Source organism: Bactrocera neohumeralis, chromosome 3 (genome assembly GCF_024586455.1).
Source record: "Bactrocera neohumeralis isolate Rockhampton chromosome 3, APGP_CSIRO_Bneo_wtdbg2-racon-allhic-juicebox.fasta_v2, whole genome shotgun sequence".
Lineage (NCBI taxonomy): Eukaryota > Metazoa > Arthropoda > Insecta > Diptera > Tephritidae > Bactrocera > Bactrocera neohumeralis.
In genome coordinates, this window is record NC_065920.1 from 72,535,499 (window position 1) to 72,558,295 (window position 22,797).

The 22,797-nt window shown below is 36.6% G+C and overlaps 1 protein-coding gene across 1 annotated transcript in view; it reads right to left on the reverse strand.

The window, feature by feature from the left end:
- The window catches only part of LOC126752165 (uncharacterized), a 565,185-nt gene that overhangs the window by 5,597 nt on the left and 536,791 nt on the right, over positions 1–22,797 (reverse strand). The window contains exons 22-23 of the mRNA XM_050462767.1: positions 4,335–4,500; positions 3,515–4,075 (exon numbers count right to left, since the gene is read on the reverse strand). Of these exons, the coding sequence (XP_050318724.1) occupies positions 3,515–4,075; positions 4,335–4,500 (727 nt within the window). The remainder of the gene's footprint in view (positions 1–3,514; positions 4,076–4,334; positions 4,501–22,797) is intronic.

Consider the following 22,797-nt stretch of genomic DNA (forward strand, 5'->3'; position numbering starts at 1 on the left):
TAAGTGTGAAATTGTGAAAAAATGTATTCTCGTCAATAGTTTCTTCTTTAAGGTTTCAATAGAGCACCTCATTCTAAATTACCCAGAAATTTGTAGAAGCAGGCTCAAGGCACTGGATTCCATCTACGTGGACAGGGATCACATCACCCCAATCGCGCCCAGCAAGTCCTTGGAGTCAGAGTGCTGGACCTTTGTGAGCATAAGTGATATAGGAGAGGGCACAGTAGACTATAGGTCGCAGTGCAAAGCCTCAATTATTTTTTATCTTCTATCTAGGTTTCATTCATGAAGAAGACCGGAATAATGGTAACACTGGAGAACTTTACTGCCATCAAAGATCGTGCGTAACACGAAAAATATTTATAGTTTTTATTAAAAAAATTTACTGCGTTTTACAAAAATTTTAAATCAATTGAAGCAGAACTTTTTTTAATTTATTATAATGTATAAAATATTAACATATTGGCTGCCAAGCGGTTTTGCCGAAATCCTTCACCGGGTTCCAAGCACGTTTTTTTTAAATCCATAAATCCTCAGAGTACTTAACATAAAACCTCCAGAAATCCTTCCCAAGCGACAATGCTTCGCTCTATGGGCTCTTGAAAAGTTCCAAAAAGATTCGACGTTTGTTCAGCGGTGAGGCCCATTTATGGCTCAATAGGTTGGTAAACAAACAAAATTATCCCATTTGGGACGAAGAGCAACCTGAAGAGATTCAAGAGCTGCCATTTCATCCAGAAAAAACAACAGTTTGGTGTAGTTTGTAGGCCGATGAAATCATCGGTCCATATTTCTTCAAAAATGATGTCGGTGTGAACCGGCGACCGTTATCACGCCATGATAACCGACTATTTGATGCCTGAAATTGAAGCTCGTTATCTCGGCGACATTTGGTTACAACAAGACGGAGCCACTTCTTAAACATCGCATCAATCAATGGATTTATTGAGAGAAAACTTCGGTTAGCACATAATTTCACTTTTGGGAAGGTCGATTGGCCACCAAAATCGTGTGAGATCACACCGTTAGACTTTTTCCTGTGGGGATATGTAAAGTCTAAAATGTATGCGGACAATCCTGATTCGTTTCAGGCCTTGGAGCAAGACATCTCGCGTATCATTTGCCAGTTACCAGTCAAAATGGTCGAACGAGTCATCGAAAATTGGACTCTACGAGACCATCATTGGCTGCGGCCAATATTGGAAAGAATTAATTTTCAAAAAATAAATGCCAAAGAATGTTCTTTCGAATGATATTAAACATTCCCCATTAAATTTAAAGTCTATGTGTCGTTTCTTTAAAAAAGTATGGAACCTCGAAATGGATCACTCTTTTGTAAAGATTGTTGTTTTTACTAAACTCTATTGGACTATTCTTGACGAGACTAACCTGGAGACCAATTAAAAGCTATCTTGGCTCGGTATGTATATGTTTGTCGAGCGCGACATTTCAGTGACCCTTCTACGTGCATTCGTTCCTAGGAAGAATACCCAAATTATCTCCTTATGAAGTATGTTACGTGAACTAAACAGAAAAGGTAGTTTTGGGTAGGATTTTCTGGGACAAGTTAACCGCTGATGGTTACGTCTTCAAGTCGTTGCTGGACTTTAGGATACACAAATTAAAACTCTTACCATCCAACATATTCCTCGTAAAGCTTTAACATCTCCAACCAAAAATCTTTTAAAATGCAGCAAAAATGTTAGTTCTTGCACAGCAACACACAAACTTGGTTTAATTTCCGCAATCTGCCTGCTCTTCGGATACACTTACTATCCTTAATGCTCTTATGCGCAAAAGTATATTTAAATAAAATTGTAAAAAAGAACAATATTTATTTTTAGCTAACGCTTGTGTAAATATTTTGAGCCAGCGAAGCGAAGCAAAGGAGATGTAAGAATAACAACACATGTATGTATGTATAGTATATATAAGTGTATGAAGTGGATATATATATAGTATATACATAAGTTTATATAATATATAGTATACTAGCATATATACATATATATCTGTGCGGAAAAAACTCAATCCACGCTATGCTTCAAGTTTCTTCACCAATATGCACACAAGAAGCTGAGCGCTGAGTAAAGTAATGGCATTGTAGGCACCTAATGAAAGGTGTACGAGCTTTTATGTAGTGGTTTCGGCAAGTTCCAAGCTCCTTGGTGTCTCTCAAATTGCTGCTGTGCGGCGCTCGTTCAACGCTTTTGTCGGTCTTCATCACTAACTAGTAGCCACTTGATGTGCTTAAATCGAAAATGTGGCCTGCTTTGCTTTTGCCTTCCTTCGGAGGCTTTTTCTGCTTTGTCCTTTTTTCGGTTGTTAGTTTGTATAGTTATTATTATTGCTAATATACTTGCTGTTTACGTCAAAGATTTTTACAATATATTTTTTTTTATTTTGTAAGTTGTTGTGCATATTTGAGTGGAACATTTGCAGTTAGCCTTAAAGGGAATTAAGGGATTTGCAATTTGAAGGATATACTATATTTAGATTTCTGTTGGTTGAAGAGACGAGAGACTGAGACTCAGATTTGCATACATATATGCTTTTATATTTACATGTGTAAATATAGATAACATACAGTATTTTGAGGCTAAGCAGCTGAATTCGTACCCTCGAGGAATAAACAGTTTTAAGGGGAAAAAGTAACTATACCAGCGTTAGTAGTAATATTTATAGCTAATAACAATATAATATAATATAAAAAATAAAACAAGAAAATAAAAGCGTTAAATTCGGTTGCGCCAACGTTTTAATACCCTTCACAAATACAAAAGTTTTCATACAAGAAATTGACCTGGATTGCTCAATTTGTATGACAGCTATATGCTATAGTCATCCGATCTGAACAGTTTCTTCGGATATAGTTGCGATGTCTTAGATAATATGTTGTGCCAAATTTGGTGAAGATATCTCATCAAATGAAAAAGTTTTCCAAACAGGAACTCGATTTTCATCGATTAGTTTGTATGGCAGCTATATGCTATAGTGGACCGATCAGAATCAATTTATTCAGATACAGTAGCGATACCTTAGATATTAAGTTGTGACAAATTTCGTGAAGATATCTCATCAAAAAAAAGTTTTCCAAGAACTCGATTTTCATCGATTAGTTTGATATCCGGTCATCAAATTCAGAAGATATTAAGTTGTGACAAATTTCATGATATCTCAAGAAAAGTTTTCAAACAATAACTCGATTTTGGTCGTTCTTTAGACCGGGTCCCGGAACACAGCTTAAGATTAATTTTTAGGTCCTTCTAGGTATAAAGAAAAAAATGTGTTGTACTCTGCGCTTTTCCTACCTAGTAACTATTGCAATTCAACTTAGTCGTCGCATCCTTAACCAAAAATATTCTCCTCCTTCAACTATTTCGAAGCTGAGCCATAAGACATTCTTTACACATTTCATTGCCTAATAATTCAGCAACAAATCCGGGATAAGTCTGCAGTAACAAGTTTTGTTGCTAAAAATAAATTTGACAATCTCTTCTGCACACAAACTCACCTGGTGGCGCCACGCCCTGCAGTATATCCAAAGTCTCCAGACCCACAAACTCCGTGTTTGCTGCGGCGCCGTGCAGTTGTCGCCTGTTCAAACTGCCCGTCATGCCGCCGAGTTGTATGCCCGCACCGTAGGCGTCATAATAACCCATGCCACCGGTGGTGACCACAACGCCACCGCCCACCACACCGGTCGATGTTACGGTGGCAGCCGCATTGCTGCCACTGCCGCCGCCACCACCGACGCTGCCTAGTATGTTGCAGCATCTCGTTGCCGGCGAGGTCATCGCCGCGGCGGCCGTCTCTTGCAGACAGCTGACATGAGGCGGCAGCTTGCGCTCCAGACTGGCTGCATTCAGGAACGTTTTGACGCTACTGCCCACTGTAGACGCGGACGCTGTAGGCAGCAGGGGGCAACGCTGTTGCGCGGTGGGTATAATTGTGAGTGGCAGTTGCACGCCACCGGAGATTTCAAGCTGTTGCGGTGGTGGTGGAGGCGCTGCAAGTAGTGTTGTTACCGGCGCGCCGCTTTCGTTTTCTTTTTCCTTTTCATGGCTCGCGTAGACTGTTTGGGGAGTAAGAAAAAAATGTGTGAGTCTATACAGAGAGTGTTATGCAATATATTTCAGCGGATTTGAATTTGGAAGAAATATATTTTCTTATTTGAAAGACTGTGGTTGTCTATCAAATATGGAATTTATATTTATTATTTGGCTCTATATTTAACCAAATAAAGTATACTCCATAATGCTCTTTGCATTTCATTCCTTTATTATATATTTTTTATTTTGTTTACAACGTTGTTATAATTTTGTCATACTTACAACTGAGCGGACTATTTATGGACCCCGTACAATAGTTGTCATCCAAACTTGTCTTACTCGAACTGAGCTTCTTCTTCAACGTGCCACTGCTGCTGTTGTTGCTGCTTGGCGGCGCGCGTAGACTGCTCTCCGCTTTTATAACAAAGCAATAAAGTATAGAGAAACCCTGGAATTGAGAAACGAGTTGTTTTTGGGTTAAAAATTGAGTTTTGGAGTGCAATTTTAAGGAATATGTGAATAATTTGTAACTATAAATAAAGAAGTCAGGAAGTGCTAAGTTCGGGCGTAACGGACCGACGTAAAATTGCAAGAATCCAAGTTAGAAAAATTCTTCAGCAAAATATGGAATTAGGGACCCGATGTTAACTATCTTTGTCTGCAACATATGCCACATACCAAAAATTGTTCCCAGGGTTTCACTAAGGTACCCCGCATAAAGAGTTTTTCAATAACAGCGCTACAAAAGGTTTGTCAAGGTTTGAGATATCACTGCAATTCTTTATTCCTGTGAATGTGCATTCGATGTCATTATGTATGGAGCTCGATTTCTTTGCATGGCGACCACGGGCACGCTTGCAGAAGTCCAGACGCTGAACCCAATTTTTGATGGTTTTTAATTATAAATCGGCCGATACTGCTGCAATTTCACGTTCCATATTTGTACGAAGTTCATCAATCGTCGCCGGTTTGTTGACATAGACCATAGACTTGACGTAGCCCCACAGAAAAAAGTCTAACGGCGTTAAATTGGACGACGAAGCGGTTAATTGACTGGGCCATTTCGTGAGAAAATACGTTAACCAAATTTGTTTTTCAATACAGCGATTTTGATATTCGCTGTGTGGTGCCATCCTGTTAGAACCACATAGTGTCCAAGCCCATATCATACAATTTGGACCAAAAATATTCAGTTATCATTGAGCTGTAGCGATTACCATTCACAGTAACGTGCCGGTCTTGATCATCACGGAAGAAATACGGTCCAATGACGCCGCCGGCCCATAGGCCGTACCAAACCGTAATTTTTCGGAATGCAATGGTGACTCATGGCGTACATGTGGATTGCTACCTAACCAATAACGTATATTTCGCTTATTGACGAAGCCATTCAGCCAGAAATGAGCCTCATTGCTCAAGATGAATTTTCGATGAAAATCCGGATCATTTTCAAGTTGTTGCTTATTTCAATTCATAAACATATGACGATTATGGTGGTCAAGCGGCTTCAGTTCTTGCGCCAATTTGATCTGGTAAGGATGTAAGCGAAAATCTTTTCGCAAAATTCGCCACAACGACGTTACAGAGATGCCCAACGCTTGAGAACGACGCGTGAGAGACTGATTTGGGTCTTCCTCAATTGATGCGCTAGCGGCAGCAATATTTTTGACAGTACTGGAACTTCCTTGTCTCACGGGAACATTTTGTTCTATACCTATGGATTAGAATTTTTGCACTAGTGGCTCAATTGTTGATCTGACAGGGCTTATAAGACCATAAATTGAACTTAAGCTAGTTTTATATAGTCCCAGGCACAAACTGTTACATTAACCTTATATCTATCTCGCTTAGTTTTAGGTGATACATACAACTGTCATGTATAAAACTTTTTTACTCTGTGGCAACATGTTGCAAAAGTCATAAAAACACAGAACCCATTTTTCATAATTTGGAGTGTTTTGTATCATTTTAACATCACTGTCGTTAGTGTTGTTAGACCCTTTACATATGCACTATACAATTTTATGGTGTAATCACCAGCTCCGTATAAATAGAGGCTCTGTTGAGCCAATAAATTTGCGTAACTAAATGTTTTAGGTTTGTATGTATGTACAATACACACCAGCAGCTAAGGTGCGTTTAAAATAAAATCAAGAGCTTTGAAAAAATATTGACATCAGCATATAATATTTCTTATATATGTATATATAGCTTTGTAAATTCAGGCGTACTCTTATAGTTTAATCTGCCTAAAAGTATATATAATAATAAATACCTAACTCGATTTATCTATTAATACTATTCAAGTAGTGAGCTGAACTATTTACTATTTAATAAAAACATAAAAGTAAAAAAACCGAAAGCAGCTATAAAGTCCTTTTTCAAAAAAGCTTCAAATACTCCGTTCCCACGGCAATCGGTTTTAAGTAATATATGAACGGTCGCGGACTTTTATCTTGCTAAAAAAATAGCCAACTCTTCCGCATTATAACATATGTTTTGGTAATTTTTTTTTTTCTCGTACAATAACAACAGCTTTCAATACTCAATTGTATTTTCTAGAAATAATCGGATTTCACGCTTTCTTAGAGTTGTTTATGAAAATTGATTTAGCAGTAAATACTTAAGCACTTTTTATTAAATGAAATTAATTTGGGGAAATTGTCTCAAGAGAGGTAAAAGATTTAAATTAATACATACAAGAAAAAAGACGAAGCTAATATACCTTAACAGGTGCATTTCTTTTGAGAAAGCTTTTTGCTATAGTAATCATCTGAACAATTTTAAGGATATTATTTTTGTTTAATTTTGTAAAAAATTTTCGAATATATCTTTGAGAGATAACAGAAACAAATGCTATAAAGCCGATCTGCTTTCTTCCTAAGGCATTATAAACTTTTGTGAAGATGAAATGTGAAAGTTTTCCGTACAGAACTTGATTCATGTTATAGTGACCCGATATCGGCAGTTCGACAAATGAGCATCTATTTGAAGAGAATGACTTTTGTAAAATTTCTATCAAAAACTTAATTGAAATTAAGGTATCTGTTTGTACTATATCTAACAGACGGACGGACGGACAGACCAGAACTAAATCGACTCAGTTCAACTTTGTTACCAAACTGAATTTCGGGTGTTACAAATCTTCAATTATGGTATCTATGTTAAGTAAAATCAGAATTAATTGAAACAAGTTATTTTGTATTATTTTTTACTAGACTTTATATAATATTTGATATAAGATGAAGAGCTTTTGTTTAAATTGTTGCACGCTCGAATTTTGTTTCCTCCATCTTTCCATTCTGCTGCGAATAGTTATCGTCAATTTTTTCTTGGTGAACTAATTATCGTAAGTAATTTAATACTTTTCTATTGGTGATGAAATGGTTGAAATGGTATCGTTAAGAGCGAAACTGTTTTATTTTGCCTGCTTGACTATATGTAGTCTGAGAAATGATTTCCAGCTTTGATAAGAGAGAAACCAAATGCTATAAATGCTCCCCTAAGGCCAAACTTTCAACATTTGAACCTGTACTATCTAACAAATGTACTATCTGTAAGCTTGAAACTTTACTCTTCTTTTAAAACTATGAATCCTTAGTTGATAAGATCAGTCTTCATCTGTTTTTATGTACTTATTTTTTACTAGACTTTATATAATATTTGATATACAGCACACGCTCGAATACGTGAACTAATTATAACTAACTAAAAACAGTCGTCTGTTTTGATCTTCTAATTATTTTCTTATTTTATTATGTAATTGTACCTAGTATGTAATATAAAATACTAACAAACAATTCGATTCTAATTAATTAGGAGAAATGCTTAAAAGCTAAATGTTAGGAATTACATTTGCAGCTACTATTCTCTTACTAGGTCGGAAGGCTTCTTGCGTTCCAATCGGATTTCTTGTTCAACAGTTTCGATGAGTCTGGAAGCCTTCTCATTAACGTGTTGTCCAAGCCTCAGTTCGTGAGACTTTGCAATTTTGGAGATTTCATTTATTACTGAATTCATGCCTAGATAACGGTGCAGTTCAGCAGATCTAACGTCAAGCAGCATTAACTGAAGTCCTTAGTACCTTACTCTGAAAGCGCTGAATGCTGTCAAGACAGCTTTGACTTGAGCAACCCCATAGTTGGGCTCCTTAGGCATAAACTAGCTTTAGAACTTGATTGTATACTGACAGCTTGTTTTGAATGGATAGAGGGGATTTCCTGCCAACTAAGTGGTAAAGTTTAGCAAATATCATATATTACAGCTTTCTCCTTTAGGCCTCTCAATACATTCACATCGTTCTGATCGACGCCTTCATGATTAACTGTAACGCTTTATTGAAAATTTCAACTGCTTCATTTGGTTTGATTTTTTCCGGTATTTCTGACGCTGACTTTGTGTGATTCATGCCCTGGTTCAATATCGTCTTCTGTGTTATCTGCCTCAATATCTTCGTAACACCCACGAATAGTTGGTAACGCACATTCACTCTAAAATTTTTAATAAGAAGTAAATTCGCAATCACCTGTTTATCTTTGAACATTTATGCGGACAAAAACAAAGCGCAGGATTTAAACTGAATTTGGTGGCATAAACATTGCGAAAATGTTTTCCATCTTTCGCTATCAGTTCAGCTTCATCTGGTTGAGAAAGAGCGTTGTCGATTTGGAGAAGACCTTTAATTGGCAAGTTTAAAAATAATTTTCCCTTAAAAACAATAAATGTTACAAAATTTTTTACAAATGTTAAAAGGAACGAATGATTCAAGAAACCATTCTTTAAAAATAGCCGACGTCATCCAGGGGAATTTTGAGTTCTTGTACACTGAAATTTTTCAAACAGCATGATTTCTTTGCCTTTCTAATTTCCAAGTTTTTGAGTTTATAAGTTCCAGTGTCGTTTGAGCAACACAAAAACGTGATTCGCTGGCTCTCCGACTTTACGCCTGTGGCTTTTTTTTTCAAACTTTAGACGTACCTTGTTTCTGGCACAAGCTTCAAAATAAACAGTACTCGTCACCATTACATAGATTATCCCTGACCAAGTCCAATTCGGGGTTTTTAGCTATAAAAGGCTATAAAGGTATTTTCTATAAAACGCTTAACTAGCTGAGCTGTGCAGACAACTTTTCGCTCGTTACTTGAGGAAGTCGAATGCCATATCTTTCCTTGAAATTTTGAAGCCATCTATCGCTAGCGTAAAACCAAATTCGGTTTCCTTTCATTTTGAATGTAGATTTTTGGTATTTTCTTTTAGCATTAAAGCACTTAGTGGACAGTTCTTATTTCACAAACAAGCGTGTTAACGTTTCTGAGTATTCACGTTTTCGAGCGTGCGCTGTATATAGACTAATTGTTGCCATAATTTTGCCAAATCAAATCGTGAATTGGCGATTATACAGAATTGCACAATTAGAAATGTAATTAACTATAATACTTATATTTTTGTTAAAGAAAGTATTTTAAGCGGAAATATACATATAATGTTAATACAATACAAATAACAACGATTTGTGAAATTATATGTAAATGAAAACTAGTAACATTGGCGAGCGACGCCCAAGACTATAAATACACGTTTTAGCTATTGTAACTGTATGCATTTATGCATCTACTTTCTAAGCATTAATAGCTACATGGGTATTCACACGCATTCACTTGGCTTGCCGGCAAAAATCCGTACTGCCAAATGCTCATAAATATTGGCTAAGCTTAATATCATTAAGCGCCTACATACATATATACGGCGCGTACATGCTTTAAATATACACATATATGTACATACTCTAGCTATATGTATATATATATATATACATATATGCATTTGTATATATATTTATAAAGTCATGCTTACGCATACGCTTAAAGCGATAAACGCCCACTTACAGCGCCTAAAAACAGACACAAATAAGTTGACTAAATGCAAGCACGCACACACGTTGATGGAAATTTGGCCAAAGTGCATATATAGCATACATATATTCATTTACTTTCCATTAAGGCTTGCATAAAATTATTCTTGCGGTTATTTGGTGTTTATGGTATAACAATTTGGGCTTTGTTGTAGCTGCTGTTGAGCTACTTTTCGTATTATGAATAATTAAGCGATTCGCTAGCATGGCACAGAGTTAACATTAGTAGTGGTGTTTACTTATATTTGTATATACATAAGTAATACAATATATAATATTGTATATATATACAAATGTTAGTGTTTGTATTAGAGAGATTAGGAGAACTGGAGAATTTTTGTATTGAGCGTACATGTAGTAAGTCGTGTCTAATATATCAGAGGATGGAATTTTAACTGTATTTTTTCACCAGTTGCAAGTAAGATTTAGCAAATAGCTACAACAAAATTCATAGTTTTAAGATAAATATTTATTGCTTTGGGGTGGGTTTATTGCTTATGGTATCTTGTATATTTAGAAATCTCCTTTAATAAAGGATACTAGTTCGACTACAACTAGTTTTGCGCCAATTGAGTCGAGAATAGCGGATGAAGGCAGACGCTAAAATAATTATATAATATTATAAAGCATATCATTGAACTGGTCTATGTGGTACTAGTTCTGAACTAGTTGCTCTCCAATAAAAAGTGCAGACAAAAGAAATATTTCTTAAATATTGGTTCCCGTAAAATTTTTTCAAATGTATTGTAATGAGCAATGATTTTGGACTTTTGGAGACTGTAATTAAGATAGAAGGTATCACAGAATAGAATTTAATTGAGATTTTCATTGCCACCCAAGGTCTATCGTGCCCTCCTCTCCATCACATGCGCTCGCAAAAGAACATTATACTATTGAGGAGATGTGACCATTTATGCCCCTGTAACGAGATAAAGTATACACTCTTGCAAACAAATATGGTGTTCAGCCGTTCTATATACTTCTGCATACTTCTGTAACGTTTTGATCTTATAGGCTGGAGTGATGTATTTCTACAGACATACTTACAGAAAAGACCTCTGTTTGAATATGCTCGGAAAGTATGCTGTAGCTATGGAAAGTTTAGCGCCTGCAATACCTGCACTAATGCCTTTCAATCCTTTCGAGCCTTTAATGCACTACCCTTAGTAGTAGTTCAAGCATTGAGTCATTCCAGTCAGCCCTACTACCGAGGATAATTTTAAACTTTTTTATGAAGTTTACCCTTTTGGTTTTGACATTTCTTGGAGGGTCGGTGGTGTCTCTTCACCTAAAGCCTCGATTAGTTGCGACGATATTATCTTGCATTTTTCATACCCCTCAGCTGCCATAGTATGCATTGTTTATAGAACGGGGAGAGTTCCAGCGTGACTTCGAGCTCTGCGCTTGGAGAAGTGCACAAGCAGACAAGTCTCTGCAGCTTCGATAGTTGAAGTTCTATCAAAGTCCCAAGCAACCGCTATATTGACAACAATCGGACTCACGTTCACAATATACAACCACCTGGTGATAGTTGGCTTGCAGTCGCAGGATTTACTGGTCAGACGTCTGCATACCATGAGTGCCTCTATGGCTTTAGACAATCTTTCTTAATTCCCAAAAATCGGCTGTTTCTTAAAAAAGTGATCTTGCCTCTTGATAAATATGAAAAATTTAGAAAACAGTGTCTCGTTTTGAAGGGAATATTACTTTAGAAGTCTATTATAAATTAATGGAGTCATTTTTCTTGGAGTAAAGAACTTAGGACGACAATATATTCCGATTTGTCTTCCCGTTTGTGAAGGAGCGAATACTCAAAAGTCGATGTTCGTTTTCAATAGATGTAAGGTTTTGTATAGAAGTAAGGACGAAGACCACAGCATACAGCAATGAAAATTGAGACCATGTATAAAGAATAAATATATAATATACAAGATATATATTTGTTCTCTAGGATATTCATGAAAGTAATACGGAGAAGCCCAAAGCCTGTATAATTTTTAAACGCGCTTTGCCCATCGCTTCTCAACCGCTAAATTATTGCACTTTGAATGCTTTGAATGCCTGCATACTAGTACATCCTCGCTCAACACTGTTGGAGTAATATTTAAACTTGTCTCTTTTCACTAGCCCTATCTCTCCCACTCTCTCCTTATGCCTACGAGACAAGTGTAAACAAGTTGCGGCATTTAAGTTGGAATTTCTGAGTGCACACATAAACCTAGTTACTTTCAGTCTCGATGCACACACTACACTACAACACCTACAACAACCACATGACCGAGCTGTGTGTAGTGCTTTCACGAAGATTTATGACGCCTTTAAATGCGCTTTGCTCGGAAAATGCATAAATAATAAGTTGATATACTTAACTGTAGTTTTCGGGCGCACACTTAGAAATATTTGCCTATATCTAAGTAGCTATGTGGATAATGGATGGTGGCGTGTGATGCACTTCCTGCAATAATGGTGCATGGGCACGAATAGTTGGCTTAGTTGTTTATAATATTTGAGGGCTTACTGGAGTACTGGAATGCAGCTATAGAGGCCATTCTGTAAAGCGAAAGTGGCATTTTTTTGGAAATTGTTATCAGGCTGCCAGCGGAATGGCAGTGAAAGTGAATATGACTTGGTTTAGAAATAAATTATAAAATATGAGAATTCTGTGTACCAAAAGATTGAGATTTTTCAATGGATTTGAATACAGTTTGTTTCAATAGAGCCTTAGAAAGTATGCTAAGCAATCACTGTGCCTTAAGCCAATACTTAAAATACTTCATCCCTTTCTTTCGATGGAATTTTCTCTATAACCAGTTTCTACCTCCGTCTGAGAATCACCTAACAATAGTTGTAGGCGGCTCCCGGTAAAATTTGAGCCGAATCGGAATCGAAATTATGTTTTGGGGGAAGAGGTCGTGTTAGAGGATTTAAAAATAATAAAAAAAGTAATGTAATCGTTTGGAGACACAATTATTGTTCTTGAAAGGGAACTTCGGTGAAATCAAGTAGCACTTGGACCATCACTTTTCTACTTCGGTGAGGGTCAAAAATTGGTTTGCAAAAGGTTCGCATTTCGGGCCACACACAAGTGTCTTGAAAACGGCTACCACGGTAGAAGATGTGACAAAAATATACGATCTGGTATTCTCAGACCGCCGATTGAATTTATGCGATATAGCTTATATGGTATAATATGCATCTTAAAAGACCATCTGGGTCATACCATGTACAAAATATTGGGCATGAATAAGCTGTCAGTACGTTCAGTGCCGCATTTGGTTACTCCAGGAGGATTAGGATATTCTGCGTTTCTGCGGGACCTTCGACGAACCATGGATTCACATGGTCAACCTTCTCGGAAGAAGATAAAAGCTGCCCTACTGACCGTAAATATGATGGCTAGGATAGATGGCGGGATCGTCGACGAACCATGGATCCACTGGTTCATAGGAGAGGCTAAGGAACATTTGATAATTTGTGGCGAACTTCACAATCCAAACCTTTCTGAAGAACGTAACGGCTGTTCTACCGAGCGAAATTGGGATGGTTAGAATGGATGGCGGATGTCGAACATTCGATAGTGCGAACTTTACAACGTGAACCATCTCTGAAGAAGGTAAAAGCTGCCCTACCGACCGTAAATGTGATGGCCAGGATGGATGGCGGAATCTTCGACAAACCACGGATACACTGGCTCATAGGAGAGGCCAAGGAACATTCGATGTGTGAGCTTTACAATGTCAACACTCTGTGAAGAAAGTAAAAGCTGCCCTACCGAACGTAAATGTGATGGCTAGGATGGATGGCGAGAGTTTCAAAGGAGAGGCCAAGGAACATACGATAGTGCGAACTTCACAATGCCGCCCTGAATAAAGTAAAGACTGGTTTATCGACCGGAAAAATGAAATGTGATGGCTAGCGCTTTTTTTTTTGGGGTTCTGGGATTCTAGGTGTGATCTATATAGATTATTTGTAGATATCCAGGTGGTTACAAGTACCTATTATGACGAACTGCCAAAGAATTAATCATTTAATGAGGGAAACAAGCGCATTCACCATAAGAACTCAGCGGTTTTGAACCTCCGAGCTCGAAATTGGTCCAGTTAGGCAACGAAGTGCTGTCGTATTCACTATTATGGTCGTTTTGATATTGAGGTTTGGACTCTCGTTACTTATTTTTGCTTTAAAACTTGGAAAAATCACACGCCGTGAAGAAAATTGGGTCGAATGAAGAGGTTAGGTATTTTTTAAAGGGGTTAAAGGAATTGGAGTTTCACTGTGTATAGACCTATTTAAATGTATAGAGCTTTAGGGTGCCATCTTTGAAAAGTTTTGATTTTCTTTCATTGTATTTATACTTTTCGGCTTATCCTCGCATAAATGTTGATATCTAACCCCCATTTCTCGCATTCACATAAATTTTGTAGTCATAAATTGCACACACAATCCACTTAAGACATGTTAATAAACCACAATTTTAATGAACTCTCTACAAATACCGGTTATGTATATACCCATGTAACTTTGTATGTACTTAAAGCAAGTCTCGTTCACTCGGAAGCAAATTAAGTTTATTTGTTTGCTACAAAGTGTAAGAAATTCTAGAAATAATACGCTAAACAATTCAAAATATAATTTCCCTCTTCAAAACACACACACCGACACTCTCACACACACACACACACACGCTTTTAACGCTTTCCTTATTTGCTTTCCGCTCTTGCTATTTCCCCATGGCAATTTGGTGGTTTCCGCGGAAACGCAAAGAAAAAAGTTTCAGAAATTAGAAAAACGGAATAAAACAAAGTAGAAGAAAGCATTCAGAAAGGGTTCGCACATTTCCGCAATTCCTTCCGTTTCAAGTTACAAAGTGTCGCGCTCACATTGTGAATTGTTCTAATATAAGAATGTGTATGTTTCTCGGTGTGTGTGCGTCAGTGTATTTTTTCGCCACAGGCACACGCACGTATACTAATCAAATATATTTGTATGAGTGCAAGTAATTCCATAATTTAGAGCATGCATAAAGGAATTAGAGGCAGCAGCAACACGAAAGAGCATAGGAAGGACAGAGAAAGAAAGTAAAAAAAAAAAAAAAAAAAACAAATAAAAAAACAAAGAGTTCATTGACATTTCTTATGCTTCACATACGCAGCCACAGGCGCTTCAACGCCTGCAAATAAGCTCGATTGCATTTAAGATGCGCGTCGAGAGCAACTCGCGAACCATGTGGCTATAATTGGTTGTGTTGGTTTGCGTTATCATAAAAACAACAAAAAATGTTAACTTGGATTGCAGCGGAGTGAAAATACCCTTCATAGTTGCATTTTTCGTGGTAAAAAAATATCTTTTTCATGATTTTCCATACAAGGCCTTGATTTTGATCGATCAGTTTGTATGGCAGGTACATATTATACTGGTCCGATCTGAACAGTTTCTTCAGATATGGTAGCTAAGCTTTAGATTATAAGTTGTGCCAAATTTCGTGAAGATAACTCGTCAAATAAAGAAGTTTTCAATACAAGGACTTTATTTTGATTGATCGTTTTGTATGGTAGCTATATGCTATAGTTCTCCGATCTGAACAATTTCTTCAGATATAGTAGCGACGCTCTAGGATATAAGTTATGCTAAATTTCATGAAGATATCTATTCAAACAAAAAAGTTTTTCTTACAAGGACATGATTTTGATCATTCAGTTTGCATGACAGCTATATGCTATAGTGATCCGATCTAAACAATTTCTTCTGAGTCTACACCGTTATTTTGGAAAATAAGCCACGCCAAATTTCATAAAGATAACTTGTCAACTAAAAAAGTTTTTCATACAAGGACTTTATTTGGATCGATCCGTTTGTATGACAGCTATATACTATAGTGATCCGATCTAAACAATTTCTTCTGAGTCTACACCGTTATTTTGGAAAACAAGCCACGCCAAATTTCATAAAGATAACTTGTCAACTAAAAAAGTTTTTCATACAAGGACATGATTTTGATCATTCAGTTTGTATGACAGCTATATGCTATAGTGATCCGATCTAAACAATTTCTTTTGAGTCAACACTGTTACTTTAGAAAATAAGCCATGCCAAATTTCATAAAGATAATTTGTCAAATAAAAAAGTTTTTCATACAATAACTTTATTTGGATCGATCCGTTTGTATGACAACTGTATGATGTAATCAATCGGTAGCTCAGTTCTGACAAATAAGCAGTTGCTTGAGGAGAAAATAAGGTGTGCAAGAATTCAGATCGATATCTCCAAAACTAAGGGACTTGTTCGCATAGCTAAATCGTCTCAGGTCGTCGCACTGATGATTTATATATATACACCATATATACATACATATACATACTTTTAGGATCTCTGACGTTTCCTTCCGGGTGTTAACATGCATTTCATAACAAACTTTATATACCCTGTTTAGGGTAAGACACAGCACGAAAAGCGCAACCTTAACTGGCGAGCCACGAGATGCTCTGCGTTGAAGTGAAGAAAATAACCGGCGCATTTCTAAGCGAAAATATATACATCCACGTTCTTTCGACTGCAAAAGTCACTTGGTCTACGCTTCACAACTAACTGGCTGTCGTGACTAGTATATCAACGAATTTACGCACCAGAAAGCAATGCGTGCTAGCGAGTATGGACAAGTTCAAAAATTATGCCGTTGGTTGGGAGGTGGATATGCTGTCGGTTGCGTCGGAAGCGGTTTGCAAGATATTCCAAATGCATAGCGTACACTGCGTAGAGCATCGTCATCAGTTTAGTCGTCATCGTCACGAATGTCACAAAAACACACACAGACTTATCAGCATTATTATTAAGGCGTCGCGACGTGTAAGCAGACTGTGTAACTACCCTGTAGGTAAAGTAGAACGATTCTAGTGTTCAGTAAAAACAGTTGTAAACTTTCGCTAGTGGAATTTATGTGGTTGGCAGCAGAGTACAGTTATTCTCAAGCTTCAAACATTTCATATTTTTTGAATTTGGAGGAAAGGCAATAAAATAGCTCGGTTAAGGTTTGAAGTTGAGATAAGTACATAATGTGTAATTCTTCAATCGAAGTTAAAAAAAGTGTTGGAGAGCAACGATAGCAGCACTGAACTAAAAAAACTCAATTAATCTAAATGTAACTAGTTATAAACCAGTCTTTTATAAACTAGTATGTATATTATGAATAAATTGGACTAAATATAACTGGTTATAAACCAGTTTATTATAGACTAGTCTGTGTCTTAATAACCTTCAAATGTATCGTTTAAAATGGAAACCAAAATTTATATTGCATATAAGTAAACTAGTTAGGAAACTGGTCGTAAAGTAGCCAAATGTGGTAAGTTGGAAATAATTGACTTTGATAATGATGCTGTTATAGCGGCATTAAATGTTAAAAAAATTAAAAAAAGGGTTTGATATTAGGTTTGAATTTCAACCAAAAATAAAAAATACAACAATAAATCAAATTCTAAAAAATTGTATCCAAAATGTTAAAATAAAAAAATTATAATTTTTATAGTAGTAATTATAGTAATTAAATGCTATTTCCTAATTTTAACTTATTAAGAGTTTCATTTTAGTGATAATATTAAGAAAAATTTAAGAAAGAAGTGTTTAAGTGACTAGTCGCAAATGTACTAGTTGGTATTATTTCATGATTTAAGTGATAAAATTCAAATAAATAATTTATCAATGACTAGTGCTAAAGTAACTAGTTTCAAACTAGTCACCATAACTTTATGTAATACTCTTAAATTCAAGTTGAAATTCGAAAAATTGTTTTTTTTTTTTACTCACATGAGAAGTATTTAAGTGATCGCTCTATAGTTACCAGATAGTAATATAACATGATTTTTGTATATTTTTATTCAACTAAGAGTTTAATTTAGTGATAAATTGATAAATATAAAATGATTATTTTTAAAAAATACATACATATATGAAAGAAATGAACACGTGCGAGTTCTTAAGGTACTAGTTGGGGCCTAGTCGAAATAATTATCTTAAATATATTTAAATATTAAATTAATTCGAAATTTTTTATGGTCATAAGAAGTCTTTATATTATATGTATTATCTTCGTTACACTAAAATACAGGTTTAAATTCGAGAATTTTTTTTTAACAAATAAGATAAGGTCAAGTAAGTGACTAGTCCAAAAGTTACTAGTTAGCAATATTAATTGATTTTTAGAGTTTTAATCAACTTAATTAATTTAAGTGATAAAATTTATAACAATTATTATTATTTTAAATAGAAAGAGGCTTTTCGTCTCTAGTCCTAATGTTACTAGTTCGAAATTAGTCACAATAATTTTCTTCATTACACTCAAATACAAGTTTAAGTTCGAAAAACTGTTTGTTGATGGTTTAAGCTACTAGTCCTAAAGTTACTAGTCAGGAATATTACATAATATTTTTATTTTATATATTTTCAACTAAGAGTTTAATTATGTAAAAAGAGGTCCATATAATTAAATTTTAAAATATAAGAAGTGAACGCGTGTTGAGTTGTTAAGGTGCTAGTTGAGGTCTAGTTGAACTATTTATCCTCAGTGCATTTAAATACAAGTTAAAATTTGAAATTTTTCGTGCACATAATTTCTTAAGCGACTAGGCCTAAATTATCTAAGTGGTAAGTAAGTACCAGAACTAGGTTCAATGCGCTTAAATACTTTTTTTTTTAATTGTTTTTGGAACACACAAGAATGTGGTTTAAGCGACTAATCCTTAAGTTACAGTTAAGAATATGACATGATTTGAAATTTCTTTCAACTAAGAGTTTAATATATGTGATAAAGTTTGTAAGAAATAATTTTTAAGAATATAAGAAGTATTTACATGACTGGTCCTGAATTAACTAGTTGGAGACCACATCTAAATAGAAATTTTGAAGAGAATTTTAATATTGGAAGATTTGCCTCGTCAAAGAAAAAAATACCTTTTAAAAATATATAAAGTGTTCACATGACTGCTCTTGAAATAACTAGTTGGGCACCCAGACCCAATACAAATTTTGAAGGGGAATTTAAAATTCTAAGCTTTGAATATAGTAATTTTTAAAAATATAAGTAGTGTTTATATGACTGGTCCGAAATTAACTAGTTGGGGACCACATCCCAATAAAATTTTTGAAGAGAAATGTATTATTCGAAGCTTTGACCCTGGCAAAGAATAATTAGCAGGGCAGGTGGATATTCTAGGGTTTGAATATTACAGCATAGTATATAGTACATACATTTCCTTCCACATCTATTTATATAGTTTTTTGAAGGCAATGCGATTAAAAAGTGGTTTCTCTTAGTACTTATGTATTGCTCCTCCATTTATTGGCAATATTTATCAAACAGGTTTATATGTAACAATTGGAAAGAAAATACTAGTGGTAACCAGTTAGTAACTAGTTGACGAAAATGTTATGGAACAAATGTGATGACTAAAATAAACTAATAAAAATATATTGTGTATTTTGAAAAGTAGGTAGAATCTCTTTATTATTATTTTTTAAGTAATATTTTCCTACATGCAACAATTTGCTTTTGTACGCACTAAGTAACATCCACAAGTATAACCTTATACCAAGCACACACACTTACACGGAAAAGCTGCAAAAGAGCAACTACCATTCACGCTTCACTTAATTTAAAAGCGCGGAATTTTTTATTTTACCCAGAAAAGACACATACAAACATACAAGCACAAGAAGCAGTTACAAGTAGAAATGGAAGAATATAGTATAATTGTATACCATATATAGTATATACTTGGAGGAATAAAAGCAGAATTGCTCGCAGCCACAAAGGAAAGAAAAGAGCCTAACAAATGGCAATTGCGATTTCCTCCACGCCAATGAGGAATGACGGGGCGCACATATACACACATATACATAAATATATTGCGTATATATGTATGCGTGTACATACTTCCGACGCAGTAACGAGTATCGTGACTCTTGCGTTATTGCTACTTTCTTGTGTGCAATAAGAACTTATTTGTGCCTTGCTACCAAATGCCAATTCCAATTGAAATTATTTGCAGACAATTGCAAGCATATTTGACATATTCCCGTTGAACTTACTTGAGTGCATATGCATGTGTCTGTGCTTAACACACACACTTGTATATTTGAATAAATATAAACTGCGTCTTTGTGTTTTACTTCTTCAGCTGTATGCATGAGATGTGTGTGTGTGTGTTTGGTTGAGAATTGCAAAAATTTGCTAATTAAAATCCCGCCAGGCATCTGCGCGAGCCGAGCGCTCACAACTATCCAAAGGAGTAATGAAATATTTAAATTAATGTTCCATTAAATGAATGAAGTGAGACACAAAAAAGCAACATGGCGAAAAAATGGATTGCCATGGAAAAGAGCCGCTAATATGATGGCAGTTTTAATTAACTTTAGGTTGAGTGAAAATAGAAGCTTTCATGTGCTTTAAGTTTTTTTTTACTTGAAGTTTATACACGTTGATTTCAGCGGTTTAGATGGTGGTTTATGCAAGGTGGGGGAAATTAAGAGTGAAATCTGATATAAATAATTATATGTAGTAAGATCGATAATATATATTACACATATATCAGGATCGGGAATGTTCTCTCTGAGCCGTCGCTATCGTCTAGTTTCGTCTATCTTAAAACCAGTGTTAACACCAACAACAACTTGAATTTCGAAATCCAACGCAAAATAACTCTTGCTATCAGGTGCTACTTCGGACTGAGTAGGCAATTCAAAAGTAAAGTCCTTCTCTTGACCAACAAAGGCCAAACTCTATAAGTCACTCATCATCCCCGTCTTGATATGTGGTACAGAGACATGGGCGAAGGCAACAAACGATGAGTCGGCGTTACGAGTTTTCGAGAGAAAGATTCTGCGAAAGGTGTATGGCGAATAGCGCAATCGATGGAACGACGAGCTGTATGAGATATACGACGACATTGACATAGTTCAGCGAATTAAAAGACAGCGGCTACGCTGGCTAGGTCATGTTGTCCGAATGGACGAAAACATTCCAGTTCTGAAAGTATTCGACGCAGTACCCGCCGGGGGAAGCAGAGGAAGAGGAAGACATCCACTCCGTTGGAAGGACCAAGTGGAGAAGGACCTGCTTCACGTGGAATATCCAATTGGCGCCACGTAGCGAAAAGAAGAAACGACTGGCGTTGTTGTTAACTCGGCTATAATCGCGTAAGCGGTGTCTACGCTAGTAAAGAAGAAGAAGAAGAAGTTATGGCTGTTTTAAGAGAAGCAGAAGCAGCTGGGCTACACAAGGCTCTGCCCAGAGACAATACCGACACATTATTATATATTATTTGTCCCGCACTGGCGTACATCCCTGAAATATGGAGGACCGCGAAGGTGATCCTTATACACAAGGTAGGAAGGAAGGACTGTTCACTGGCAAAATTCTTCAGACCAATTAGTCTAACTTTCTTTTTGCTAAAAAGTATGGAAAATATGATGGATTTGAAATAAGGTCGAAGGCGCTGAAAATGCACCCCTGCATGTGAACCAGCTTGCTTGCAGAGCAGGCAGATCAACTAATACTGCTCTGTACCAGCTAACTTCGGAGACAGAGAGTTCACTGGAAGGAGGGGCAGTGATGATACGAGCATTTCTAGATATCGAAGGTGCTTTTGACATCTTGTCTCATAAGAGCATAGCTAGGGAACTGCAGAAAAGGAATGTGGCAGCACCGGTGAGACCACAGTAGGAGAACAAAGATTTGTCTCGTTACTACATGAGGCTGCCCACAGGGTGAAGTGCCATTCTCCCTGTTATGGTGCCTTGTCGTGGACGGCATACTAGTTTTGCTAACTGACAATTGGATCCACTGTCAAGGTTTCGCTGATGTCATTGTTATTATAGTTCGAGGAAAATTCGAGATACTCTCTGAGACTTAATACAAAGATGTTTAAACCTGGCTAAAGGTTGGTGCAGTGGGTTTGAGTTGAACATCGAAACCTCTAAGACGACCATAGTACCGTTCACGAGATAATGGTCTATGCCCGGCCCCAGGAACCTTGCCCTTGGGAGCATAGAGGTAGAGATGACCAACATAATCTGATATCTTGGTCTCACGCTTGATTCCACTCTGCGGTGGAAGCAGCATGTTGATCTGACATTGGTCAAGGCGACTAAAGTACTAATGCTGTTCAATCGACTAGCTAGGAAATTCTGTGGCTGCAAGCCAAGGATGGTTAGGTGATGATGATCGTGCGCCCGATAATCACGTATGTGGTGGTGGCCTGGCCAGACTTCGATAAGGCCCCAACTGCAACGCTTGCATCTGCATCGGACTGTCATGCTTGGTACACCACTTCATTTAGCCATAGTGTGGCAGAAATAAGGTATCTCGTAAAAAGAGTTAAGTGGTAAATGCCATTGGGCCTTATCTAAAGGGTTAAATTCACCAAGAAGTTCAAATTACCCTTGGCAGCAAGGCTGAGTGGAATGATTCCACTCTCGAGCCATTGCTGAGGGATATTACAAACGAGTGGTACACTGACGGCTCGAAAACGTCGGAGGGAATCGGTCGCAGGAACACGCACTAAACTCTTCGGGAAGTTTTTCGAGCATTTTTCAGGAAGAAATCTTTTCCATAAGTCGGTGCATAGAGACAAACCTCCAACGAACGTATAACCATAATTAGCGATAGTCAAACGGCACTTATAGCAACCTCCTCCTATGAAGTCAAATCGCAATCAACATTGGCCACTGCAAGCTGAAGAAGGACTTACGCAACATTGGCGTAGCTTCTTGCGTAACTTGCCGGTTCTGCGACAGAGAGCCCGAAAACCCAGAACACCTGCTAATTTACTGCATAGCAATATG